This window comes from Arachis hypogaea, chromosome 15 (assembly GCF_003086295.3).
Source record: "Arachis hypogaea cultivar Tifrunner chromosome 15, arahy.Tifrunner.gnm2.J5K5, whole genome shotgun sequence".
NCBI lineage: Eukaryota > Viridiplantae > Streptophyta > Magnoliopsida > Fabales > Fabaceae > Arachis > Arachis hypogaea.
In genome coordinates this window covers 20,177,944-20,201,227 of record NC_092050.1, presented here as the reverse complement: position 1 = coordinate 20,201,227, position 23,284 = coordinate 20,177,944, and the positions used below count along the sequence as shown (strand labels likewise).

Here is a 23,284-nt window from a genome sequence, read left to right as displayed (position 1 = left end):
CCGGCAATTAGACATTAGCCGTCTTATGCTTTGTCGCTAAAAGGTTTTAGCAACAATTATAACATTTGCCGGTAAAGACCGTTTTAATGGCTGCAAAAAGTATATAACTTTTAGCGGCCATTTTCTTGGCAATTTATATGGCCACCAAAAGTAATTCTAATATTGCTATGTTATTCACTTTTAGTGACTATTACTATTGCCGCCAAAACTTATTTTACAGGAAATTTATATGGCCACTAAAAATAAGTCTAGAATTGTAATGTTATTCACTTTTAGTTGTCATTACTATTGCCGCTAAAATCTTAAGACTTTTTAGTTATATTATACTCATTTTCTTAGAAGTAACGAACTATCTTTTTTCTAGAATCAAGTATATATTTTTGCCAACAATAGTTATTATTATGCATAATATAAATATACTAAAATTAATTACTACAAAATGAAATATTTCATTAAACTCAAAATATTGATACATAAATTTCTCATAAAAAGTAATAAACCATGTTATAAATCTAACAACAAAAAAATACTACAAGCCTACAAGCCTATAACTATGTAGACCAGTTAATACAACTTCAAAAGGATTAGGCGCGAAGGTAGACCAATAGTTGTATTTTGCTTCAGCAATATCAGCGAGAATACCTGAAATATATTTCAGAGCTATCAATTGCAATAAAATGAAGTTTCTTCTAATACAAAGCTAATACTTTCTAAATATTTTATGATCAAAATGGCGGAGCAAAGGCCCATTCCAATCTTTTGGTTAGTTTAGCAACTTGCTCCCTTAAAGTGAATTATATTAATTTCAGCTAAAAATAATACTTCCATCATATTAATTCAGCTTCTTCCTAATTATTTAGTAGGTTTATGATTAAGGTTTGGTGCTATGATGACTTCTGAATCCAAAGATCCAACAACATTGATAATGCACATACATTTAAATGCTAGAGAAAAGGTTCAAAGAATTACCTCTTCTACAAGATCCCCAGCATTTCCTCTTACAAGTTCACAAAGATTGTTTTTAGTAAATGATTCATTGATCCAGAAACTGATGTACAAGGATTACATGGTGATTTTACGATCCTCGCAATCTCATATTAAGCTCTACTTAGAAGAAAGAAGATTCTAGAGCAGCAGTTTAAGAGCTTCAATTTTAAACAGACTCTTGACACTGAAATAATAAATGGACTACAAAAATAGCAACCTATACTACTAACAAGAAAAATGTGCAATCTTATATACCATTGTTTCTGAAAGAGTTGCAAAAGACAGATACAAGCTAATGCAAAATATAGCAAATGTTATGTAATATACATGAACAGTTTGCATCTGGTGTAGATCTGCAAGAGCTTTTTACCTCGACTGCCATAGAAAGAAAATTAATCATAAAGCATATAACATAGTAAGAATACTATCCAAATATAAAACTAATCAATGAATTTAGATATGTGAAGAAAACATTTTCCTAGAATACTAATAGGTATAAAGTAGTGCGTACAGATTGATTGCTGGCCCATCGCTCATAATAATGCGTATACCTCTCCAATGAACCTTAAATACTAACAATAAAGAGCATGTCAACAAAGAAAACTTAAAATCTAAGGCATTTATAAGCTACTAACACTGAATAAAAGGATTCAATTTTAATGAATGAAATATACTAAAAACATAACATACCAGCAAAAATCAAATTTACAAGGTGGAGTACACATCATGTGCATGCACCCTTGATTTTTTTTTCAATTGATCACTTGCACTTCGGACATGGCTTTGAGTTAGCAAGTATCCTAAATGTCAATAAATGAATAGCTAGCTCAAGATCTCAAATGGTAAACCCCCAAAGCAACCTAGGCAGGAAAACTTTATCTAGAGATATCAAAATATAATGTTTCCATACCAGTTCATGTTTTCAGATTCTGCACTATTTTTCAGAATCCACTTTGACATAGTGCCACAATCAACTGGACGATAAGCTTCCTCTGTGCATTGTATATCCAAAAACACATCTTACTGATCAGCAGAAAACCGAGTGTTTTGAAATGCAAAGCCAAAAAAACTTGAAGAAATCCATAAACTACTTACATTCCAGCAAAAGCTATATGAACAGAGGCAAGATACACATAATTTTCACTACCAATGTCAAAATTAACAGCATATTCACAGTCTGGAGCAGGACACCACTTGGTCTAGACAAAGCAAAGACAAGTAATGGGATTATTTTGGCAGTAAGACAACTGAGACAGAAACAACAGAATGATAAAAAATTATCCTTCAATAATGGCAAACAAAAAATGTCTCTATGAACTCTCTTCTCTCAGGTTCCACAAAAAAGATAAAACTAAAAATAAAAACTCAGGCTTCTGAATATTCAAACCAAACAATTAATTGAATAAAAGAAAAATTCAACAACTGAAAAATATGTCGAGAGAGAGAAATAGCAATCGTTACCAGAGAGAAACAGAGGAGCAGAGCAGCAACAAATATTTCTATCATGACTCAACTTAAACCTATAAGACAATATCTTGAAACAAGGAATTAAAAATAAAGAGCATTTTATTCTGTCATGAATCCGTTAAATAAGCTAGTGAAAAAATTGTCCTTAAAACGTTCATTTAAATAACCCCCGAAATAGATACCATCAGCTACTATATCATTTGTATGTGATATTATCTAATACCAAAAGATATTAGTGTATAGTTTACCCTTTATATTATAATTTATCATGAATTTATAACCCGGTGAAAAAAATCAAGAAAATGCATAAAAAAAAGGATAAGGAATCAATTATATAAAGGTTCTTATGCACAGGTCATTTTCTATCTAGTCGTGTGGTCCTTGTAAGAAGCAAAAAGCCTTATTATGTTTATATATAATTTTGTCGTAACAGAAGGGAAAAGAAAAACACATATTCAGATCTTAAATCAGAAAGTAAACGGTAAATCATTATAAGTACAGACAGAGAAATTATCTATAGAGAATCAATTGTTAGTTAATCAATATTAATCAATTTTAATATTTAAAATTAAAAAATTTATAATTTAAATTTTAAATTTTAAGATAAATAAAATAATTTTAAAAAAATTAACTATTTTTAGTTTAAAAAAAAGTTAACAATTACCTCACATTACTCTTATATATATGTCTAAACAATACAATATTATGCAGCCTGCATATTAAAGAGTTGTATATAACATGAGTAAACTATCATCTTGACATTAGTTTAATTAGTTTCGCTGTCATGGTATCAAATCTCAATAACCTTACACTTAACCTAATGTAGTAAACTAAAAAAATCTTGTAGAGTGTTCCTTAATGCTCGACTCAAGAGCTTCTGCTGCTGCTTTATTGTTAACAGTCTTATAACTTAAGCATAGCATTTTAACACTGAAATAAAAAAATATTTTACTTCCAAAGTCTAAACAATTTTTCATAACAAAATCACCGTTCATCCTTTAATAAGTTGGGTAAAAGTTAAACAGAATTTCTTTTAGGAAAAGTGGAAAAGCAGTTCAAGAAAAGACAGAGCATAGTCCGGTTACAATAATAATAAAAATGATATAAAGTAAAAGGCATGTGCAATTACATAATTAACACCCAAATTTCAAATAATGATTTAACAGGATGTGGAGCAATAATCACATGCTTAGTGAGTAGTTGGGCATAAAAAAAAATACATGATAAAACCAGTATTTTCTTTTAGGTTCCCTGAATAATATAAATGAACAGAAGTACATAAATAGTTATCATTTTTCACAGAAGTTCAAAAGATTTCAGGGAAAACAAGAGCAATTTTTAAAATTAACACTAAATAAGTTCAAAACTTGTTGTGCAACACCAAAACTTAAAAGCATGAAATGAAGTACATGTGAGAATATATTTATTTATTTTAATTAACTCATTTTAAGTTGATGTCAAGCAAAGACAAGGAACTAGATAAGACTTAAAAAGAATTTACATAGGCAACTGCGAACCAATCTCTTCCCCAAAAGACCAGGGTTCATGATCGTTTGTGCCTTTTTCAGAATGACCTTTGCAGAAGGGAAACAAGGAATCTACATCCATCCACCTTCCAAAAATCCTAGGTGTTGCGTTTCCAGCAAATCCCCTAAGATCAGGACCAGAAAATGGCTGACCACTGAGTCCCTGAACACAACAAATGCAAAAAATGAAGGGATGCAGAAAACTTACTGGATTCCAATATTTAAGTTGTAAATACATAAATATCCAATAAACAATATTACCTTGCAAAACCATTGACACACTCAACAAAGACAAACTTCACAAAATAAATTCAGAGTCAAGCTGCAGAACTGCATCTTACTATTATATAACTGAATCACATCCTACTTGCATGTATTTATTGCCCATAAGTTTATTATAAAACATGCCTTAAAAATAGCAGGTTTATTCATATCATTCCATATGCCATCAACACCATTGGAAATGGAATCTTTAACTAGATTAGCCCATAGAAGACAAACCTGCAATATATAGGATGGATATTCTAAAATGGAGAACCTAAAAAGGTTAAATTCGAGATGTGAACCCCCACTAAGTTCAATTTATCAATTCCACCACCTGTAATATATCACTGGAACACTTACAACATCAGAAAAATAGCTAGCATTTACCTTATTATAATAACATCAGTAAAATCTGGTCCATAAATGAGGCTCTTGTGCCTTCTACCCAGCAACTCCCTTCCTCGTCCATATGACAGTAGCGGATCAACAACTGGCCAATTACCAAGGTTCTGTAATAAGTAGCGTGGCATGCCAATAAGATAATAATTTATAGATTGATTAGACCCTAAATTTAAAATTTGAAATACAATCATTGTATGATAAATTAGTAGATATCTTAGAAATTACCAACCACTCTACCAGCTACTAATTAAGACAAACTTCTGCTGAAATTAGCCTACTATATAGATTTTGGACTATCCTACTCTAATATCTTAGCCAATTATTAGAAACAATAATGTCTTACCGTGGATCATAAAAAGATAGATGATGTATAAATAAACCTATCTACCTTCCAACAATGCCATTACATAATAAACCATAGGCAGGTTTGTTCTACTTATTAGCTCTACTCGACTATTTTGTCTGATAAACCACCACATTCTTGAACTAACAATGACAATATTCCAAATTCCAGTGAAAAATATAGCATGGAAAAGAAGAAACATTAATTTAGTTACCTCCATTACTCCATAGCAGTTGCATTATACAGAGGCAGAGTCATCGGAAACTAGTGTTGTTTCTAAACCATGGAAATTGTAGCCGCTGCACACACATGACACATAAAAGAAACACACAAAAATCACAAAGTATTCAAAAATCTTAGAATCAGAGAAATTGAAGATGAAAACCTAAATTGAGATATTGCAGTGTGTTTGAGAGGTTGAATTGAGAATGAGATTTGATGAGTGTAGTGCGCGTGAGATTAGCGATAGTGTATGTGGCGGAAGTGAGAATCTGATCAAGAACCTCCTCAACCTCTGCGTTGGACTTCCTTGCCAACATTAACGATGGTGTTGAAAGTGAAGGTAATGCTACAGGTTCCGCCATATTTTCGTTTCTTCCTTGGCGACATTGGCGATAGAACCGAACCTAGCAATGGAGATCTGAGACACGAACGAACAAGAATAGCGATGCGGATCTGAGGGGAGAAGATGAAAACATGAAGAATGATCAATTTGAATGAGTGTGAATGATTGAAGGATGATGGATGGTCGTCGGCGATGGTAAGGCCTACGAGTGGTCGGCGAGGGAGGGAATGACTTGAGGAGTTTCTCTCTTTTGGTTACTTGAGTTAAGGAACAGAAGTTTTGATTGAATTAAGATGAGATAAAAAAATATAATAAAAAATTAGCGACAATATTGACAATGGCCACTATTGAGTTAGGAAAAATAGGATTAAAAGAATAAAAAGATACTAATTTAACGGCAATAATAATAATTGCCAGTATAATATATAGTAATAATGACAATTATATAATTGCCATAATAACATAGCTTAAACAAAAGAAATAATGGCTATTATATTATGGCCACTAAAAATTTGTCGCTAAAACTAATTTTCTTATAGTGTTAGACATGCATGAAACAATCTATTTGGATTCTCTGCTGTCCCAGATTTTTTAATCATAGTCTTCAACCCACAGAAACATTATTCGTCATGAATCTTCCTCCTCGTTCGCATTGAAGTGCTAGAACCATGACTGTCGTACGACGGATACAACAAACCACTACCATGATCTCAATTTCCTATCCCCATCCTTGCGGCAAACCAACAATATAGGTTCTACCTAAGTCTATGGCCATCAAAATGTTGACGGCAACTTATTTATCATTGAATTTGGGATTTGGGTTCATCTATTTAGGGACTAATTTGAATTGTTCCAAAATACTTATTTTTCAGCAACAAGAGGAAACTACTTGGTGTCTACCACGCTGGCAGTTAACAGGGCACGTTAGCCAACGTTTGCCATCTTAGCGAAGGAGATGACGGAAGGACGAACGTGACCAGGTTGGTTATCTTTCGAGGACGAAAACGAAGATCGAGGTATCTTTCAGGGACCATTTTGACTATTACTCATAATACTAATAACAATTTCTTTTCTTTTAAGACTCTAGAACAAAAACAGCAAATACATATCGGTGATCAATAACCATCCAAAATTAAATACAACGAAAATCTCCATGGAAGTTGTTAAACCTGATAAATTAATAAATAATTAACTAATAAATTAATTTTGAGAACAAAAAATTAGGAAATTAAATTTTATAAGTTGAATATGTAAAAATATTTAAAACACAAATTAAAATACTAATATTAAAGGTTTTGGCTCAAAGTTAGGCCAACAGGCCGAATCGGTTGAATCGGGCCCATATTGGACCCAAGCCCAACCCAAAAGAGCTTCCCCCTTGCCCTTATTTTAGCACAATTGTTCCTCAAGCCAAAGAAAGAGAGAGAACGGTGGTGAAGAGAGAAGAGAGATCAAGAACCAAACCCTTAATCACTTCCAAATTTCATTTTCACATAACTTTCAATTCAGAGATCCGATTGAAGAGCCGTTTATGGCCATGCGTTCGTCTCGAAATCCTCTTTGATTCTATCCAACAAAGTAGTAAAAATCTTTAAAATTCTTGCTCAGTTCTCCCTCCCCTATAATTTTGCATTTTTGGTTTTGGAGATGTTGAATTATTGTGATTTTGATTGTTTAGGGGTATTCTAACGGTGGATAATTGTTGGATTTTACCCTAATTATCAATGGTGAGATAAGAAACCATTAATCCTTTTGAATCTTCCAATTTTATGAGGTTAGGATTTTGAAATTTTGAATATATATGAAATTATATGGAATTAGGATGAATATATGTGAAGTTGAAGTCAAATTGGTGAAATTGGAACCAAATTGTGGTGATTGAAAATTGATGAATTAAATTGGAACCTTTGGAAGCTTGTCAAGTGGACTTGGAGGCTTGTGTGGCAAGAGGTCTTGAGGTGTTTTGTGGCTAGGGAGGAATCAGCCAAAGTATGGTTTTGGTTTCTCGTAGTTAATATATAATGTCGCGTGAAAACTTAGGTTAGTTACCCTAAGATAGGTTGAAATTATATGTATTGATTGATTGAATGTGTGTGTGTGTGTGTGTGTGTAATATGTGTGGTGAATTTGATTTGGAGGTTAAATTTGAGTAAGTGTAGGAAGATGATAATGATGATGTGATATGAGTCTTGATGAGGGTTGATCATGTTGTGATGCATAATGATTATGTTGATGAGTATGTGAAATTTCGGCCGGAGGCCATGACCGGTAAGTCCGAGTAAGTATGATTCATTGGAATGAATGTTAGTTATTGATTGTGATGATGTTTGAGGGTAATGTGGATTTGGTGGTAAAATTTGGTGAAATATAGTTGAACTTGAAAAATTTGAATTGAAGCGGTTAAGAATTGAGTAATTAGGTTTAGAATGATTGGAAAGTGATTGAGAAATGATTTCTAATGTGTAGTAGTGTGTTTGGTATTGAATTATGAATATTTTGATATTGAATTAAGTTAGGGTTTGGTTGGTTTGGATTGGAAAATTTGGAAAAGACTTGAGGTTTTGGATTTTAGTAAAAACACAATTTTTAACCAACTTTGATATGCTGCAACTTGGCCCTCGGACCCTCAAATTTGATGAAACTTATCTTAAATAAAAATTGGGTTCGAGTAGTTTATGACGTTTAAAGAACGGATAAAAAAGATTTTTAACAAAAAAGTTATGCTTGTTTGAAATTTGGGTTTAAAAACACATTTTGCATAAAGCCAGAATTTCTGGTATGCATGCGTATGCACACTGTCGTGCGTACGCACAGACCCAGAGCGTTGGTGAGACTCGTGCATATGCACAAGGGTGTGTGCGTACGCACACCCTGGGAATTTTGCAAGTTGTGCATACGCACCCCATGATACGTACGCTCATGAAGGGAAGTTTGTTTGGTGCGTGCGTATGTACAATACCATGCGTATGCACGATACCCTGTTTTTGCACTAAAAACTTGTTTTTACCTGTTTGGCTTTTCCAGCAAGCTTGTAAACCTCCGTAACCCATGTTTAAGGTCCGATAGCCAGCTTTTAAACTTTGGAAAGAGAGCGAACATATCGAGGGTGTTGAATTGATATTGAGGAAGATTTGTGAAGTGATTACTTGAATTAAAGAGGATTGATAATGATGAATGAAACCTGATTGATGGCAATGATGATGTTGATGAGTTATGATTGTGAAGATAGACAAGTAATTCCTATCCGAGTTACGAATTTTAGAATGAGCGTGAGTTTAACTAGAGAAATGTATTGATGAATATGAATAAGATTATGGAGTGGAGTACCAAAAGAAATGATGAGAGCTATGATTAATGAACAGATTAAATGCATAATTGACTTGAGAAAAGAATGATAGGACTGGTGATGGTCTGAGTGGTTGAGTTGGCGAGGTCTGGGTGATATCCCGCTCGTGTATTATTTGAATATCGGTTAGGGCAAGGTCTGATTGAATAATGATTTTATTAAGCTGCGAGTTGCTTATGCTAATGATGAGTTGGATGTGGGGAAGGCGGTAGGGCGCTAATCCCTCGATTTATTCCCCCGCATTCTTTGTGATTATGATGAGTTAGATGTGGGAAAGGCGGTAGGGCACTAATCCCTCAATTTATTCTCCTGTATTCTTTGTAATTATGATGAGTTGGATGTGGGGAAGATAGTAGGGTGCTAATCCATCGATTCATTTCCCCGCATTCTATGCGATTGTGTTATGTGGGATGTGAAGAAGGTGGTAGAGTACTAATCCCCCGATGTTTTCCCTCACGTTCTCTCTATCTCTCTGTCTGCAAGGTGGTAGAACACTAATCTCCCGACCGGTATGACACGGCCTCACTAGGGGAAGGTGGTAGGGCACTAATCCCCCGATTTATTTCCCCTGGTGTTTGCCTCCAGGAGAAGGTAGTAGGGCACTAATCCCCCAATTTTATACCTCCTAGAGATGCGCAGTCGATAAACAGTATCCGGGTTAGCTACCGGGTGTGTCGGGTTTTGGCAGTTAACCGACACATGAGCTCATGGCCAGTAGGACAGGCATGCATCATGTGCATTTGTATGCTTTGTTTGAGTTTACATTTGTTTTGGTTTGTCTAATTGTTTATCTGTGATTAACTGCTATCTATATCTATGCTTTTCTTGTCAGTTTTGTTTGTGTTTGTATCTGAGAGATCCCTCATATGGTGGAGACATGATCAAAATTGTTCCTTAGTGATCATCACTGTGAAGCTAGGCCAGTCAGAGTATACAAAATTGTTCCTTTTATCCGTCTCCTTCCGTCCCTTCATCACAGTCACCATCACTACCACCACCACCACCATCATCATCATCATCATCAATGTGTCAAGGTAAAGATGTCATCACCGTAGCTGCAACAGTAAATTTGACATAGTCAGACACCGATTTGAAAAACAATGTTGGCGAAGTATAGATCCGTGGTGTGAGGAAGCAACCATGGGGAAGATAGATACAAGATCCATGGAAGAAAGCACACGTGTAGCTTGGAACCTTCAATTTCGCTGAGGAGGTGCAGGATCAGCAATGGACAGCGAAGGCGGTAGCATTGGGAAGGAGAGTGAGGGAGAGAAGAGAAAGGGAGATGCAAGATTCGTGTTTCTAGGTTTCTTGTTTCGAACACAATATTTGGGATTTTGGTACCTCAAATCGCCTTCTATAATTGGTGACTTGAGCTAAAGATCAATCATGAGTTCTCAAGGATCGTGCGATATTAAGTGACTTGAGCTTGTTCATGTTGCTATTATTAGGTTCTAGCCTGATTTTGTAATTGGTTGAATGGTACTTCTAGGGTTTGATGTAATGTGTAAATTTCAATGAACTTCTTGTTGAATCTTTATAATACTAGTCACTAGTAAATGATATAATGTTGATGATAAAGAATTATGGAGAAGCTCGTTGGTATGATGACTCAATAAGTGGTAACAAATCGGAAATAGATGCCTTGAACTTCCATGGAGATTTTCGTTGTATTTGATTTTGGATGATTATTGATCACCGATATGTATTTGTTGCTTTTGTTCTAGAGTCCTAAAAGAAAAGGAATTGTTATTAGTATTATCACTACAAAAAAATATTGAATATCATCGGATTTACTGGTAGATTTACTAAGAAAATCTGACGGTATAGACCTCGTTAGTAATTATTTACTGGCGAATTTTTTCGTCCGCCCGCTAATTACCAGTGAATTTATCGACGGATATAAATTTTCATTTGGCGAAATTCTTGAGCTTATTACTGTCGGATTAATCTTCGGTAAATTCGACAGTAAACTTAAATTTAAAATTTTTTAAAAAAAATTAAATGGTAAGACTTCCTTAGATGATAACATTTTTTTTTTGCAATCTTAACACCAAACAACAGCACTAAATCACATTTATATTCTAATATTAAAAAGAAAAGAAAGAACTTCTATTTTATTTCTTTCCAACCAAATAAAGCTTCATTTCTCTCCTTAACTCACTCTCTAGTAAGTAATAGTATGAACTATATGCAGGAGGATTAAAATAAAGCATCATGAATATATAATTTTTTATTTAATTATTTTTCTATATCTAATTTACTAACTTTGTGATATTATATTATTATTCATAGGCAATTGTTCTTCTGCAAATGAAGGAGTCACTAATCAAGTAGTGTTTCAAGATCCAATGGTGACCACATACAAATGTGGAATAAATTAATGTTCAATGTTAATTATTATAGCAACAACATTAACTTATGTCATTTAAAAAAAAGAAAGAAACAAGCTCACATTTATCTGAATTAGGTGAATTTTTATTTCTTGAATTCCAAACTAAAATAACATGAACATTTCCTGAAACAGTATGAATAAAAATAAATTATCAACAATTTATTTAACTCCGTCAGCAAAATAATATCAATTCAACTTTTTTCACATAAATAACATAATTCAATAGCAACAAAGAACCATTCATATATCTTTCCATATCCAAAATTTCAATTGGCAATTGAACTAAAAAAACTAACATATTCAGTATTATTACATACCATTTACCTGAACATATTACAACTCACCAGTATCCTCATCTTTAACATATGGTTCAATATTCAATTCAACGATACCTATACAAATTTAGAAATAGATCAAAAGAACTTAACACAACTAAATTAGAATAATCAAATAAGCAAATAGTTAACAAAATGACAAAAAAATATCCTATCTAAGCAACCCAACAGCAACATTAATATTAGAATAATGAACTGCCCAAAAAGCCACAGCACACAAATAGCTTACTTAGATTCATGTCAATGAATAAGAACACTAAAATGAAATTTATTATGATAATAATAAGGAAAAAAACATAAACACGCATTAATAAAATAAAGCCAACTGAAAAAAGTAAAAACGGGGTTAGGATTAGGATTTAAAAAGGGGTTAGATTTTTCTTATTTAAAATGAAGTAAAACCGATAATAGAATAGGGAGAGGGATGAGGGCAACCTACCTAGAAGAGGGGGGAGAGACGCAGCTCAGGCGATAGAAGATGCAGCAGCAGCAGCGGTACCAACGACCGCAAAGACAGAGGGAGAAGCTCCATTTCAGGCAACAAAACAAGATCAAGGCAAGTCCATGAAGTCTTTGAAGAAGAATGCAGATGGCCGGCACTGGCAGAGGGTGGGCAGAAGGGCTGCCAAAGGTAGAGAGAGAAGAGAGAAAGAGAGAGGAGAAGGTTAGAGAGAGAGAGAGAGAGAGAGAGAGTTTCGAAAATGAGGGAGAAGGTTTGCGTTTTGAATTTAGGGCAAGCAGTAAATTCGACGGTAGTGTATTGCGAGTCACCAAAATGCAGCTTTCCACTAATTGGGTTTACCGGCTAATTTTTCTGCCAGCAAATTCCATGCTAAATTTCACGCCTATTTTTTCCATTTTTTCTCCGATTATTACAGGTGAATTTACCGTCGGAAAAGAAAATCTACCGGTAATGATTTGACCTGACGAATTTGACACCTAAACCATCGGTAAATCCACCGATAAAGCCAACGCTAAACCCGATGGTATTCAACGTTTTTTCTTGTAGTGTATTTTTCCACTTCTTGCTCTCCAATTCCATGGATTGTTAATGGTGTGTATATCTAGTAGGACAATGAATTTTGCAGTGGAAGTGATGGTGATTATGGAAGAAAGATGAGAAAGGGAGAGGAAAGAAAATGGGTATTTACAGAATTATTAACAAAAAATTAATTATTGGTTATTTTTGTCAAATAGAACTTATCTTATACGAGTATAACTTTTGTTTTAATTTTTCATGGTCAATCTTGTCAGCATTCACATCTTTCATAGTCAGAAATAACTATTTACTCTATTTTATATATATATGTCGTGTCCCCGTATTTTATAAGATTTTAAAATTCATATATCCATGTGTCTCGTGTCTTGTGTCTCGTGTTCATATCAATGTCCGTGCATCATAGTTTTTTTTTTTTTTCCAAAATTAATGGGTAATAAGATCTCCATATGAGGTATAACAAATTCACTCCATAATAGGAAAATTAACAATTATTATTAAAATATAGAATAGTTAAAGAAATGCTTTATTACAATAGAGAACAAAAATTTGAGGGACAATAAATAAATAAATAAAATAATTTTGAATTATTCTATTCTTAGAATTAAAATATGTTGTTGCCACTTGGCAAGCATTTTTTTTTATCGCTGAAACCAAATCACTGTGGGCAACGCCCGTGGATCATAGGAATTCCAACCAGATATTAGATTCATGCTAGTTTTTTAAAGGGTTAGCTTATTATCGTCAAGCCCTGTCCAAAAAAAAAAGAAGCTTATTATCGTCAAGCATCATGATGAAATAAAAAAGGCAGACCGATTTCAGAAACACTTAACATGCCCTGGTAATATCTGACCAAAAAAAAATAGCATGCCCTGGTACAAGCATTTAACATGTATTGTAATCTAGCCCTTACAAAGAAGTATTTATTAGATATTAGCTTAATGATTCACTTAATTGCATTTATTTGGTTGATGTATAAAGGGACTAACTCAACCAGTTAAGATAAGAAGTTAGTTTTCTGTTACTGTTAGGATGCAGCGTTAGTTATAACAGTTTGTTGTATATAGTTGAAAGCTCCATGATCAAAAGCTAAGCTTGTTGCTTCCATTCCAAGCAATTAATCTTTTCTCTCTCTCTCTCTGTCTATCTTCTAACAGTATTTGCAACATATACAACATATCCAAGTACGAAGACAAGATTTAATGACTTCGCACGATGTAAATTATCCACCCAGACAACCTCTTGCAGACAACTAACTAAATGCTATATATACATCAAGTGCTTGGGCCAACCTACAATCATAACAATCGTAATGCAAAATCAATCGGGAAAGAGAACTATGAAGCCATAACCATCACAATATTGCATGAGAAAAAACAATGTTCGTGAAGGTCATATCTGCTACATCTATGACAATGACGTTACAACCAACAGGGACTTACACTACATCAGAAACGAACATGCATGGCCGTGTTAGACATTTCTCTAAGCAATGCTGCAACGAAAATGGGAGACCTCTTTTGCTGGTTTCAACGAAAAGAAGAACATCTACCACATTCTGTACATTACAATCGGTTAGATGTCAATAGTAGAACAACACATACTACAGCTGGGTGTTGGAATTGGCCTTGGTAAGAGCTTTAACAAAGTAATTCCGGATCTCTGGAGTTATCCGCTGAATCAGAAGTGTGTGTCTGCAAATAGTTGGTGCAAACAGAAATTTAAGAATCTCAAGAATTATGGCATATGGAATGCGATAGTAAATGTGAATATCAATGAATATCATCAATAAAGTATATATATATATATATATATGGCAGCAATTTTTCCAACTTTTATAGAGAGAATTTGACAGCAAGTCAGCAACTAGTTTCCAGACACCCATTGCTATAATTGACCGGCCAACACTTATCCAGCTTATTTCAACAGAAGTTCTAGTTTTACTGTCAAATCCTACCTAAACACAAGTCAAGAAGAAAACTAATATATTTAACAAACTCGCAACATAGTAGCCATAGAACCTAGAAGTCTCAAACATGATTCTTAACATCTATATGTTTAATCCAGATTAACCCTATCTATTGGTTTATGGTAAGTGTCAACCACTAAGAGGAAGGAATACCTAGGGGGGAAAAAAAAGAGAGCAAAGGATTGGAAGGAGTTAGGTAGATACCCTGGCCTTGCACTCAGTTTATCAAATTGCTCCAGGATAAAAAGGATGCATGCGTGCCTTAATGATATAGCATTAAAAGCTTCTGAAAGTTCGTACATACTTGACACGTTCTCTAGTGATATATCCTGGGACAAAAAAACAAAAGTCAAGAGAGACCTACCTTCCAGTGGAATATTGGTTAAGTTATAGTGCAATACAACTAGATGTGTGTGTGCAACAAATCCAATTATAGATATCAAATCTGACCTGTGCAATGGTGTATTCACAATGTCTCTTAAGTCCCTCTAAAAGATACTGATCAGCCGCTCGGAGTAGATCTTGGGCAATATCAAGAGTGACATCAACTGACCCAGTATATATAAATCTGGACCAAGATTAAACAATTAAGATTTAATTTTTCAATAGAACACATCATGACCATAAAACACAGAGCAAAGCACATATTTGACCTCATCATCAGTTCAAAGACCTCCCATCTAATATTTGGAATCTCAATGTCTCTTGCATCCTTCTCCTGCCATGAATAAAACATTTGCATGTCATGTACGTAAATCTGTAACTTCCTGCTAAAAAAATAAGCTTAGCCAAATCTCCAGCTAAAGTTTTCAACTAATTTTAATATGAGAATAAAGTCTCATGAAAATCATGTGGGTCAATAACAGTGTTTTCTTTTCTTGGACAAAAAAATTTGTAATACTGAGGAGAGAGAGCGCATGCTTTTGGTTTCTTTATATCTTGGGAGTATTGTCCAGAGTTGGGGAAGGATAAGATACATGGCTTGCTAGTAGAGATCAATATAAGCTCACCCTGTAACCACCATCAAACATTGCACGAAATGCATCTGAAGATGCAAGCAGGCAGATTCTGTGAGCAAAAAACCGTTTGCCTGCAGTTAAGTATGAAAGTAGCAGTTAACTACAAATACCAATGAATCTACAGCACCACATTCCATCAAGTTATTTTTCAAGCAATAGTTTCAAGAAAGATGCAGCATGGATGAAAAGAATCAACCTTCAACCAAAAATGTTACATCGGACAAGGTAGAATTGTTGACATATTGCTCTCCTAAATAGACCTGCAAAAGGAAGAAAAGTATATGATCTCAGATTCTAACTTCTAGAAGCATCTTATTCTAGATTATTTAGACAAGAAATAGAGGCAGTAGATGTGGACCAAGGTTCTAAGTTATAACTAGACCCCATCGCTAAGGTATTCAAATCATCTTTATACAGAATAAATATCAAAAGTTCACATGCCCAACACAAAAATACATGTATTAAAAATTTCAACCTCAAGTTGAATCTAATCAATACCATCTATCCTCAATAAAAAACAAACGGAAATAAAGTTTAGAACCAAAATAATCAAATGCAAGCAGCCTGTTGAGATTATATGAAAATACTAGAAAAAATAAAATAAAATTCTGTAACTCTAAGCAGCGCCGATTACAAAGACTGAGGAAAATGACTTCTATATAAGACTACCTGGGGTGTTGGAGAAGGAGGAGCAGCATCAACAGGAGACAGAGTCATAGCTTTGTTAGCCACCTTAAACAAAGCAACAGCCCCCTCTAGTTGCTGCTTAGGGCTGGATGAACCAAGCAGCCCAATAAGCAACTCAAGACCTACAGCACATATACTCAGCATCAATAACAAGAAATGATGGACCCACCAAATGGAGTCTATACAACTAATAATATATATCAAACTTCTGTAAAAGATATGACTGAGATGAAACTGTTAGGGACTTGGGTATCATGGGGTGCCCAAAGTCGCACATCGGGTGTATGGGATGCTTGATGTTATATATAAGGAGAGTGGTTCTTCCCCTTTATCAGCTAGCTTTTAAGGTGTGGTTTCCCACTTTCCTTAGATACTTAACAGAAACATACCATGGTGATCGATAAATATTTTTTTCTGATCCTCTGCTGCACAAAGATGAGCAAGAGCCAAAGCCACTCTTCTCTGGAAGGCCTTCTCTGAAACTCGCATCAGATATAGCAAATGGTTCAACACCTACACAGATGAACATAACTGATTAGAAATTGCAATGAAATATAAAACATGGGATAAGGCTCGGTAATTGTATAGAACTTGAGGTTCTGACAATTTGATTCAGTAGTAGCACTCGTCATTTCCATGTTAATTACTACCAAAAACTTTTTAAATTATCCTGTCTAAGCGAAGTTTTGCTTACACGGCCATGTATCTTCTCTTCCAATCTTTTCAATGTCTTTGCAACACAATCTTTAGTTGCCTGCAATAGAAACCAATCCCACATAGATCAACATATGTTACATGTCCATGATCAACCTTCTATTTTCCAGTATGAAGAATTTATAAGTCATATGCAATCAGGTGGCATATTTGATTTGTACCCAACAAAAAAAAAAAAAAAAAAAAAAAAAAACAAACGGCGATAACTTGATATCAAAGCTAATGTCCAGGCATTACAGAGGCAAACTTACTTGAACAATGAATTCTCCATCCTGCAATCTCTGAATTCCGCCTACCCTAATAAAATCTGACACATTATCCTATGAACAAAATAGAATAACAAAAGAACAAAAAAATAGTTAATAAACATTAGCTTAAATAACTAAGTTTTCTAATGCAAGTGAAAACATTCATATATCTTAATTATTATTTCCTATATTTATTACTTCTATATCTTAATTATTTGAAATTTTACATCTATATCTCACCTCATTATCTGCAAGGCCATAAAGAGCAAAGGCTGCATTATGTTGCAAAGACCCATTCTTCGAATCAAGGAGCTTCAGCAAAGGGACTAAGCCACCGTTGTGAGCAATACCAGCTTGGTTATGTGTGTCCTGAAATTTAATATTAAACATTTTCAATGCAAAGAAATGTTATGGTGCTGGAAAAAATCAATCATTCACATGTAGATATAGAGTAAAACACTCGTATTTAAAAAGATTCAATATTTAATATTACACAATTAAATTTAAGGCCACTAAAAATTAAAAACTAATACAAGATATGTTCAGAAACTATATTATAACGAGACAAACACAGAATATAAAAGGGAGAAAAAGTTTCCGTTCATATGTGGGTGACTTTACAACTTGAACAAGTTTACTATCACATGGTACAAAGAGGGAAAATAACCTGGGCCAATCTCCCCAATGCAAAAGCAGACATTTCTCTGAGCTGCACATCAGGGGAATGGAGCATCTCTATCAGAGGTCGAACAGCACCCCTCTGTACAATGTGAACCTACAAAATTCAAGTTAAAAAGAGGGTAGGAATTAAGAATGGAGATATATTATCTGATGCATTGAACACACAGGATAACATGTATCCTATCAAATAAAATGAGAAAAACTGAATCCTTATTTAACAAAGAATTAAGTAATACAAAGAAACTCAAACAAATAAGTTCATAATTCCAATCTTTTGTAATCCTCTCCACTATCCAGTCAATAAAGCATATCCTCTCCACTATCCAGTCAATAAGCATAAAAGGTGTTAGGTTTGCTGCCCTTTCTACCTTCAGTTTTATCATCCTTAGGAAAGGACACATGCATATAGTGCACTTAATATTTTGTTTACCTTGCAATCTGAATCAGTTGCAGCAAACTGTCCAAGCAACAAGGCAGCTTCCCTCTGACTCTCGGAGCAACAAGAACTGTTAATATAAAATGAATATTAGAGTGTATTTATTAATAGAAGGACATTCTTTTCAACAATATGTCCTATAAATATCAAAACAAGTAGAAGATAGGGGGAGGGGGGCAATAGTAGCTTGCCAGGGTCCAAGCTGAGAATATACCTAAGCAATCCAATAACAGGTTGCAAAGCCCCAGCAAGAAGAACTTCTTTCTTGATATTGGGGGAGGAATGGACCAGATTTCCAATCACACCAACCTGTAATACAATAAAATTCATTGCATGCGACCAGTAAGTGAAGTGTCAATGCCAACATTGCGCAAAATTTTTTCAAAATCTAGCAATTATGGTTGCACTGGCAATACCGCTTCATAATGAATAGCTGCATCTTCAGCACGAAGCATTAGAATCAGAGTTGGTAGAGCATTGCATTCAACAATCTGTCATAAGGTTCTGTTACTTATTCAGCTGACATTTCAGTCAATCAAAATTCCCGACTTTCAGCATAGAATACCAACCTGATTTTTATTTTCATCATTTTTAAAAGCAAGGGTTCGCAATGCACCAGCAGCTGCTCTCTGCACCTTTGTATCTGCAAATTCAAGCAAATGAACAAGAGGCGGAATTCCACCTTCCATCCTGCATAACAATTCCAGGTAATCATGACACATAATCACTCCAAACCAAATTAAATGTATTACAGTCCATAAGGAAGCAAACCTGACTCGGGTTTTAATGCAGCTGTTCTCATGAGCAAGATTAGTGATAGCGTCTGCAGCCCTACGAATGAGACTATTAATGGCACGAGATGTTAAACCATTCTTATGCCTCTTTAGTAGATCAACAAGGTGTTTTAAGGCACCATTGTCAACAATGAGCTGTTGATGTTCAGGCTGTAGAAGGGAAGGCATTTTCAAGCAAAGGAAAAAAAAAAAGGAAGTTTAGGAAACATGCGACATCTTCGAGGCTTCCACAAAGCTTTACAAAAAACAATACAACTAGCCTTAATGGAACAATAACATTTTTAAATGAAATACATAATTAACGACGAGTAAGATAATTTAACGTAAAATAAATCTTCTATTAATCTACTTATATATTAGAAATTACAATAACATCAGCCCGAAACAGCTTAAAGTTATCTTATTTGCATTTCTTAATTACTGCTTAATTTATTTTGCATTTCTTAATTATTACTGGACTAATTAAGTAATATTAGACATAATAAGAGTATAATTATAAATGTTAATTACATAAAATTATAAAAAAAAAATTATAAATATTAAGTTAAATAAGATAATTTGGGTTATTATTTTCCTAGTGTTCCCAAGAAACAGAAATATAACATTTTAAAATTAACACTGAGTGAGAGAATTTAAATAAACTAACGTTTCTGGTAATTTATTACAGGAATATATTATCTAGTAAGTGTTAGTTATCGAAGCATAACCATAATCTTAATTTGCACTTCTGCAGAATCATATCAAACATCAGATACACCTCAGAGTGCAAAATCCACGGCACAAATGAGTTCTAATGTAATAATTCCTAAACAATAATTAATATTAGGGGAGGGGGGAGTAGAAGTTACCTTGACGGCAAGAAGTCCAAGTGCAAAAGCACTCCCTTTCTCGACCTCATGCTCAAACGGCAACAGCTTCTGAACGAGGTCTTCTTCCGTCACGAGGGGAGCTTGGAGGTGCTGAACCAAAGCCGGAATAGCTCCTCCTTCGACAATCACGTTTACCACTTCCTCTGCAAGACACAACCACCGAAGGATTTACACCGAGAGACATGCACGACCGAATTCGCCAAAAACCGAAACGAAGGGAGCAACACGCTAGGAGATCGAGGAAGAGGAACGGAGGATTTACCGTTTTTGGCAAGATCGGCGAGCGCGTGAGTGGCGCGCTTGGCGGCGGCTCGATCTGACTCCTTCCATGAGAAAGTAGAGTTGAGGATGGAAACCTGCTCCTGGACGTCGGCAAGGATGGCGTCGCGGGCGTCGCCGGTAGGAGGAGTGGAGATCTGGTGGTGGTCTTCTTCGAACTCGTCCTCGAGCTTCCTCTTCTGACCTTTCCTCTCGGGATGGCACTGATCTGAGGGACCTTGAAGCTCCATGAGAAACAACGAGAGGAGAGGAAGAAGCGCCAACAACAAAGAACCCCTCTCTCTGTGACACACAACACTCCGCAGAAATGAGGTGCCAGAGAGAGAGAGAGAGAGAGAGAGACAAGAGGGTGATCCAAGATGAATTTGGGATTTTGAATAGGGAACCAGATCGTAGGGGTATTTCAGGTATTACAAGAAAGTATGTATGATTTTCATTTTCAGTTATAAGCTGTCACGTTTGGCAGTTTAAGCTTGGTTTAAAGGGATCGACTAACTTGCGCTTCCGCCCGGTGAAGAAGATTATAGTAGAGAAAGGTTGCCACTAAAATGCGCGTGGAGGCAGCTGAGGTTGAAACTTGAAAGAAAGTGTGAGCCCAGTGGTAAAGTTGGGTGGGCCTGGTTGGCCTGTGGATCATGAACGTAGGAATATGATTGGATTAGAATTTTATGAACCAAGTGTGGTGTATTCGGATTTCAGATTGCTCTGCTCTACCTATCCATATTATTTACATCATCGTGTATTCTTTTTTTAATGTTTCCTTACCTAAATTCGTCGTCTTAGTTACACCTACTAGCAGCTAGTAGCTGCACACCGCATGTCCTTTTTGGTCTATTTATATTCTTCTTTGCTTTTTCCTTGCTTCACACTCAAATTAAAAGAAATACATTAATAACGAAGGAACAATATCTGATTCTGGTTGAAATTCTAGTGTGTAGTGGTGGATGATGATGATGAGTTCTATAACAGGAATGAAGTGTGGTAGCTGACATGTCAGTGGGCTTCAACTAAAACGCACCAAAAGTCAAAGGGGCAAATAAAGAAGATTACAGAGAAGCGGGGCAGGGTGGGGATGGAGCGTTCTTGGCCCAACCCGCTGTGGACCCATAAGAAACTTGTTAATACAAGAAAAATAAAAATGCTACTGATGTGAGATGTCCCAACAAATATACAGTAACAATTTTGTTTCTCTCTTTTTGGTAAAATAAGAGAAGAAGAAAAATGGAAAAAAAATAAAAAAGGATAAAAAATATTTTCCATCTTAACATTTGTCAAAAATTTTAAAATTATTATAATATTTAATTTAATTCAATTTTTAATACTAATATTTGAAAAAAATTAATTCTACTTCTATTATCTAAATTAGTCAAAAAATAAAATATTATTTTAATTCTCAACATTTAAATTAAATTCTAATTTAGTCTTTAATATTTTAAATAGATTCAAATATTTAATGTTGTTCTATTATTAAATTTAATACGAATAATTAATGAAATAAGTGATGTGAACGTTAACAACATTATTGTTAAATCATATCTTATTCTGCGTGTTAGAAAAGCATAATAAAAATCTTTTTATAACACATTCTCTTCTTAATCTCATTTTTGTAAAAAAAAAAATTCAAATGCTAGTAATCAATCATCAGCACTCTATAATTAAAAAAAATTGTAATTGTTGGTGTGTCATTTTTACTTATGTACTAAAATAAAATATTATTGATTTTTTAATATACTAATTATTCATATCAAATTTAACGCTAAGATAATATTAAATTCGTTCAGAATTTTTAAAAATGAAATAGAACCTTTAAAATTTTTTGAAACTAAAATAAAATATTTAAAATATTATAGATCAAATTAAGACTTATCCCAAAAGTCAGATACGAAAATAATACTTTGCCTTTGGTTAAATTATTAATTACTTTATAGCTCAATAATTTCTTTTCAATTTTTCATTTTCTCCGTCCATCTTCACCCTTCATCGAATCATGGTGAAGAGGCTAGCCAGTTCATTCATTGTGTCAATTGGGCCCTAAGAAAAGACATGCGTGAATTGTCAATGGACCTGCCTTTACAGTGAAATTGGGCCTGTTTTAAGCTTTAACAAAATGGGGGAAAAGAGAAAAGTCCTTGGGCTTCTGCATTCAAGCAATAGCTTTTTGGAAGAAGCAAAGACTGGACCCAAAAAGAATGTTTGTTGCACATGGATAAGCTTATTATTTCTTTGAGCATCTAAATCTCATGCATTTCAAATTTTCAATTATGTGTTCACTAATACCAAAAAATAAAAAATGTGTTCAATAACATTCAAGGTAATTCCTGACCAATAAAAAAACATTCAAGGTAATTTCTCTTTTCTCTTACAGCAAGAAATAGACTAGAACTAAATAAATAACTACGTTAATCACACTAACAATCTTCCTTCTCTATATATAAAAAAATGGATTAATAATGACGAGTGACATTGGTAAAGAATCCTGAAAGAGGGTTGGTGGTGGTGGATGGTGCAACCCACAAAGGCAAATGAATGGCAACCACTTAAAAGTCAAACCATAGATCCACAAGAAAACAGAAAAACATAAAGAAGCAATCGAGGCCTGTGATTTTAGGAAATAATTGTTACCTAAGCAAACTGGGGCCATTTACAAGATTTAATGGTAGATGGCACACCGTTTGGCAAATGAAGGCATGTGACAATGTCTCAGTATGAGACTGTGAGGATGAGATATATATGCAGATCATGTCATGTGGAACCCCCAATTCCCCTTCCCCCTTTATATGTACGACAACTGCAATTTCCGATCTTTAAATTGACCTCACTTCAATTAACTTGAGGCTTCAATTAGATTTAAAACTACCAGCTATGTCCTTATTAACGACCCAACATCCCTGGCTATTATTTGCAACACTGACTCTAATGAAATTAGCAAATAATCATGTGCTCCTGCCCTGCATATGCTGG

At 34.5% G+C, this 23,284-nt stretch overlaps 1 protein-coding gene and 1 long non-coding RNA gene across 11 annotated transcripts; both read right to left on the bottom strand.

Moving 5' to 3' along the window:
- Positions 1–429: 429 nt before the first annotated feature.
- Positions 430–5,839, bottom strand: LOC112749887 (uncharacterized). Of its 5 annotated transcripts, XR_011873269.1 has the most exons (10): positions 5,375–5,835; positions 5,204–5,288; positions 4,632–4,753; positions 3,956–4,143; positions 2,083–2,186; positions 1,898–1,979; positions 1,678–1,787; positions 1,499–1,559; positions 1,243–1,362; positions 430–642 (listed from the first exon to the last, which is right to left on the bottom strand). It is a non-coding gene; the product is annotated as an uncharacterized lncRNA (long non-coding RNA). The 5 variants fall into 5 exon arrangements; XR_011873267.1 differs by lacking the exon at positions 430–642 and having other exon boundaries at positions 1,019–1,362; positions 2,449–4,143; positions 5,375–5,839; XR_011873268.1 differs by lacking the exon at positions 430–642 and having other exon boundaries at positions 1,019–1,362; positions 1,499–1,551; positions 2,449–4,143; positions 5,375–5,839.
- Positions 5,840–13,103: 7,264 nt separating this feature from the next.
- LOC112749886 (ARM REPEAT PROTEIN INTERACTING WITH ABF2) lies at positions 13,104–21,418 on the bottom strand. 6 transcript variants are annotated; one of them, XR_011873264.1, is made up of 20 exons: positions 20,307–21,303; positions 20,024–20,187; positions 19,153–19,325; positions 18,951–19,071; positions 18,798–18,872; positions 18,596–18,690; positions 18,376–18,451; positions 17,932–18,039; positions 17,505–17,633; positions 17,268–17,336; positions 16,997–17,056; positions 16,692–16,815; positions 16,285–16,424; positions 15,812–15,875; positions 15,607–15,686; positions 15,250–15,314; positions 15,047–15,164; positions 14,801–14,925; positions 14,070–14,321; positions 13,104–13,378 (listed from the first exon to the last, which is right to left on the bottom strand). XR_011873264.1 is itself a non-coding variant. In XM_025798311.3 (19 exons), exons 1-19 carry the CDS (start codon positions 20,551–20,553, stop codon positions 14,231–14,233), a joined length of 2,124 nt encoding a protein of 707 aa, XP_025654096.1. In that variant the 5' UTR covers positions 20,554–21,418; the 3' UTR covers positions 13,707–14,230. The 6 variants fall into 6 exon arrangements, 2 of the variants coding, with proteins under 2 accessions (XP_025654096.1, XP_025654097.1); XR_003814028.2 differs by lacking the exon at positions 13,104–13,378 and adding an exon at positions 13,707–13,919; XR_011873266.1 differs by lacking the exon at positions 14,801–14,925.
- Positions 21,419–23,284: the final 1,866 nt, after the last annotated feature.

Coding starts and splice junctions, on each gene's coding strand:
- LOC112749886 (XM_025798311.3), bottom strand. CDS start 20,553: ATGGAGCTTCAAGGTCCCTCAGATCAGTGCCATCCCGAGAGGAAAGGT. Junction 19,326..20,023: donor TTGGACTTCTTGCCGTCAAG/GTAACTTCTACT, acceptor TCCCTTCTACAG/CCTGAACATCAACAGCTCAT. Junction 15,876..16,284: donor CTCCTTCTCCAACACCCCAG/GTAGTCTTATAT, acceptor TTCCTTTTGCAG/GTCTATTTAGGAGAGCAATA.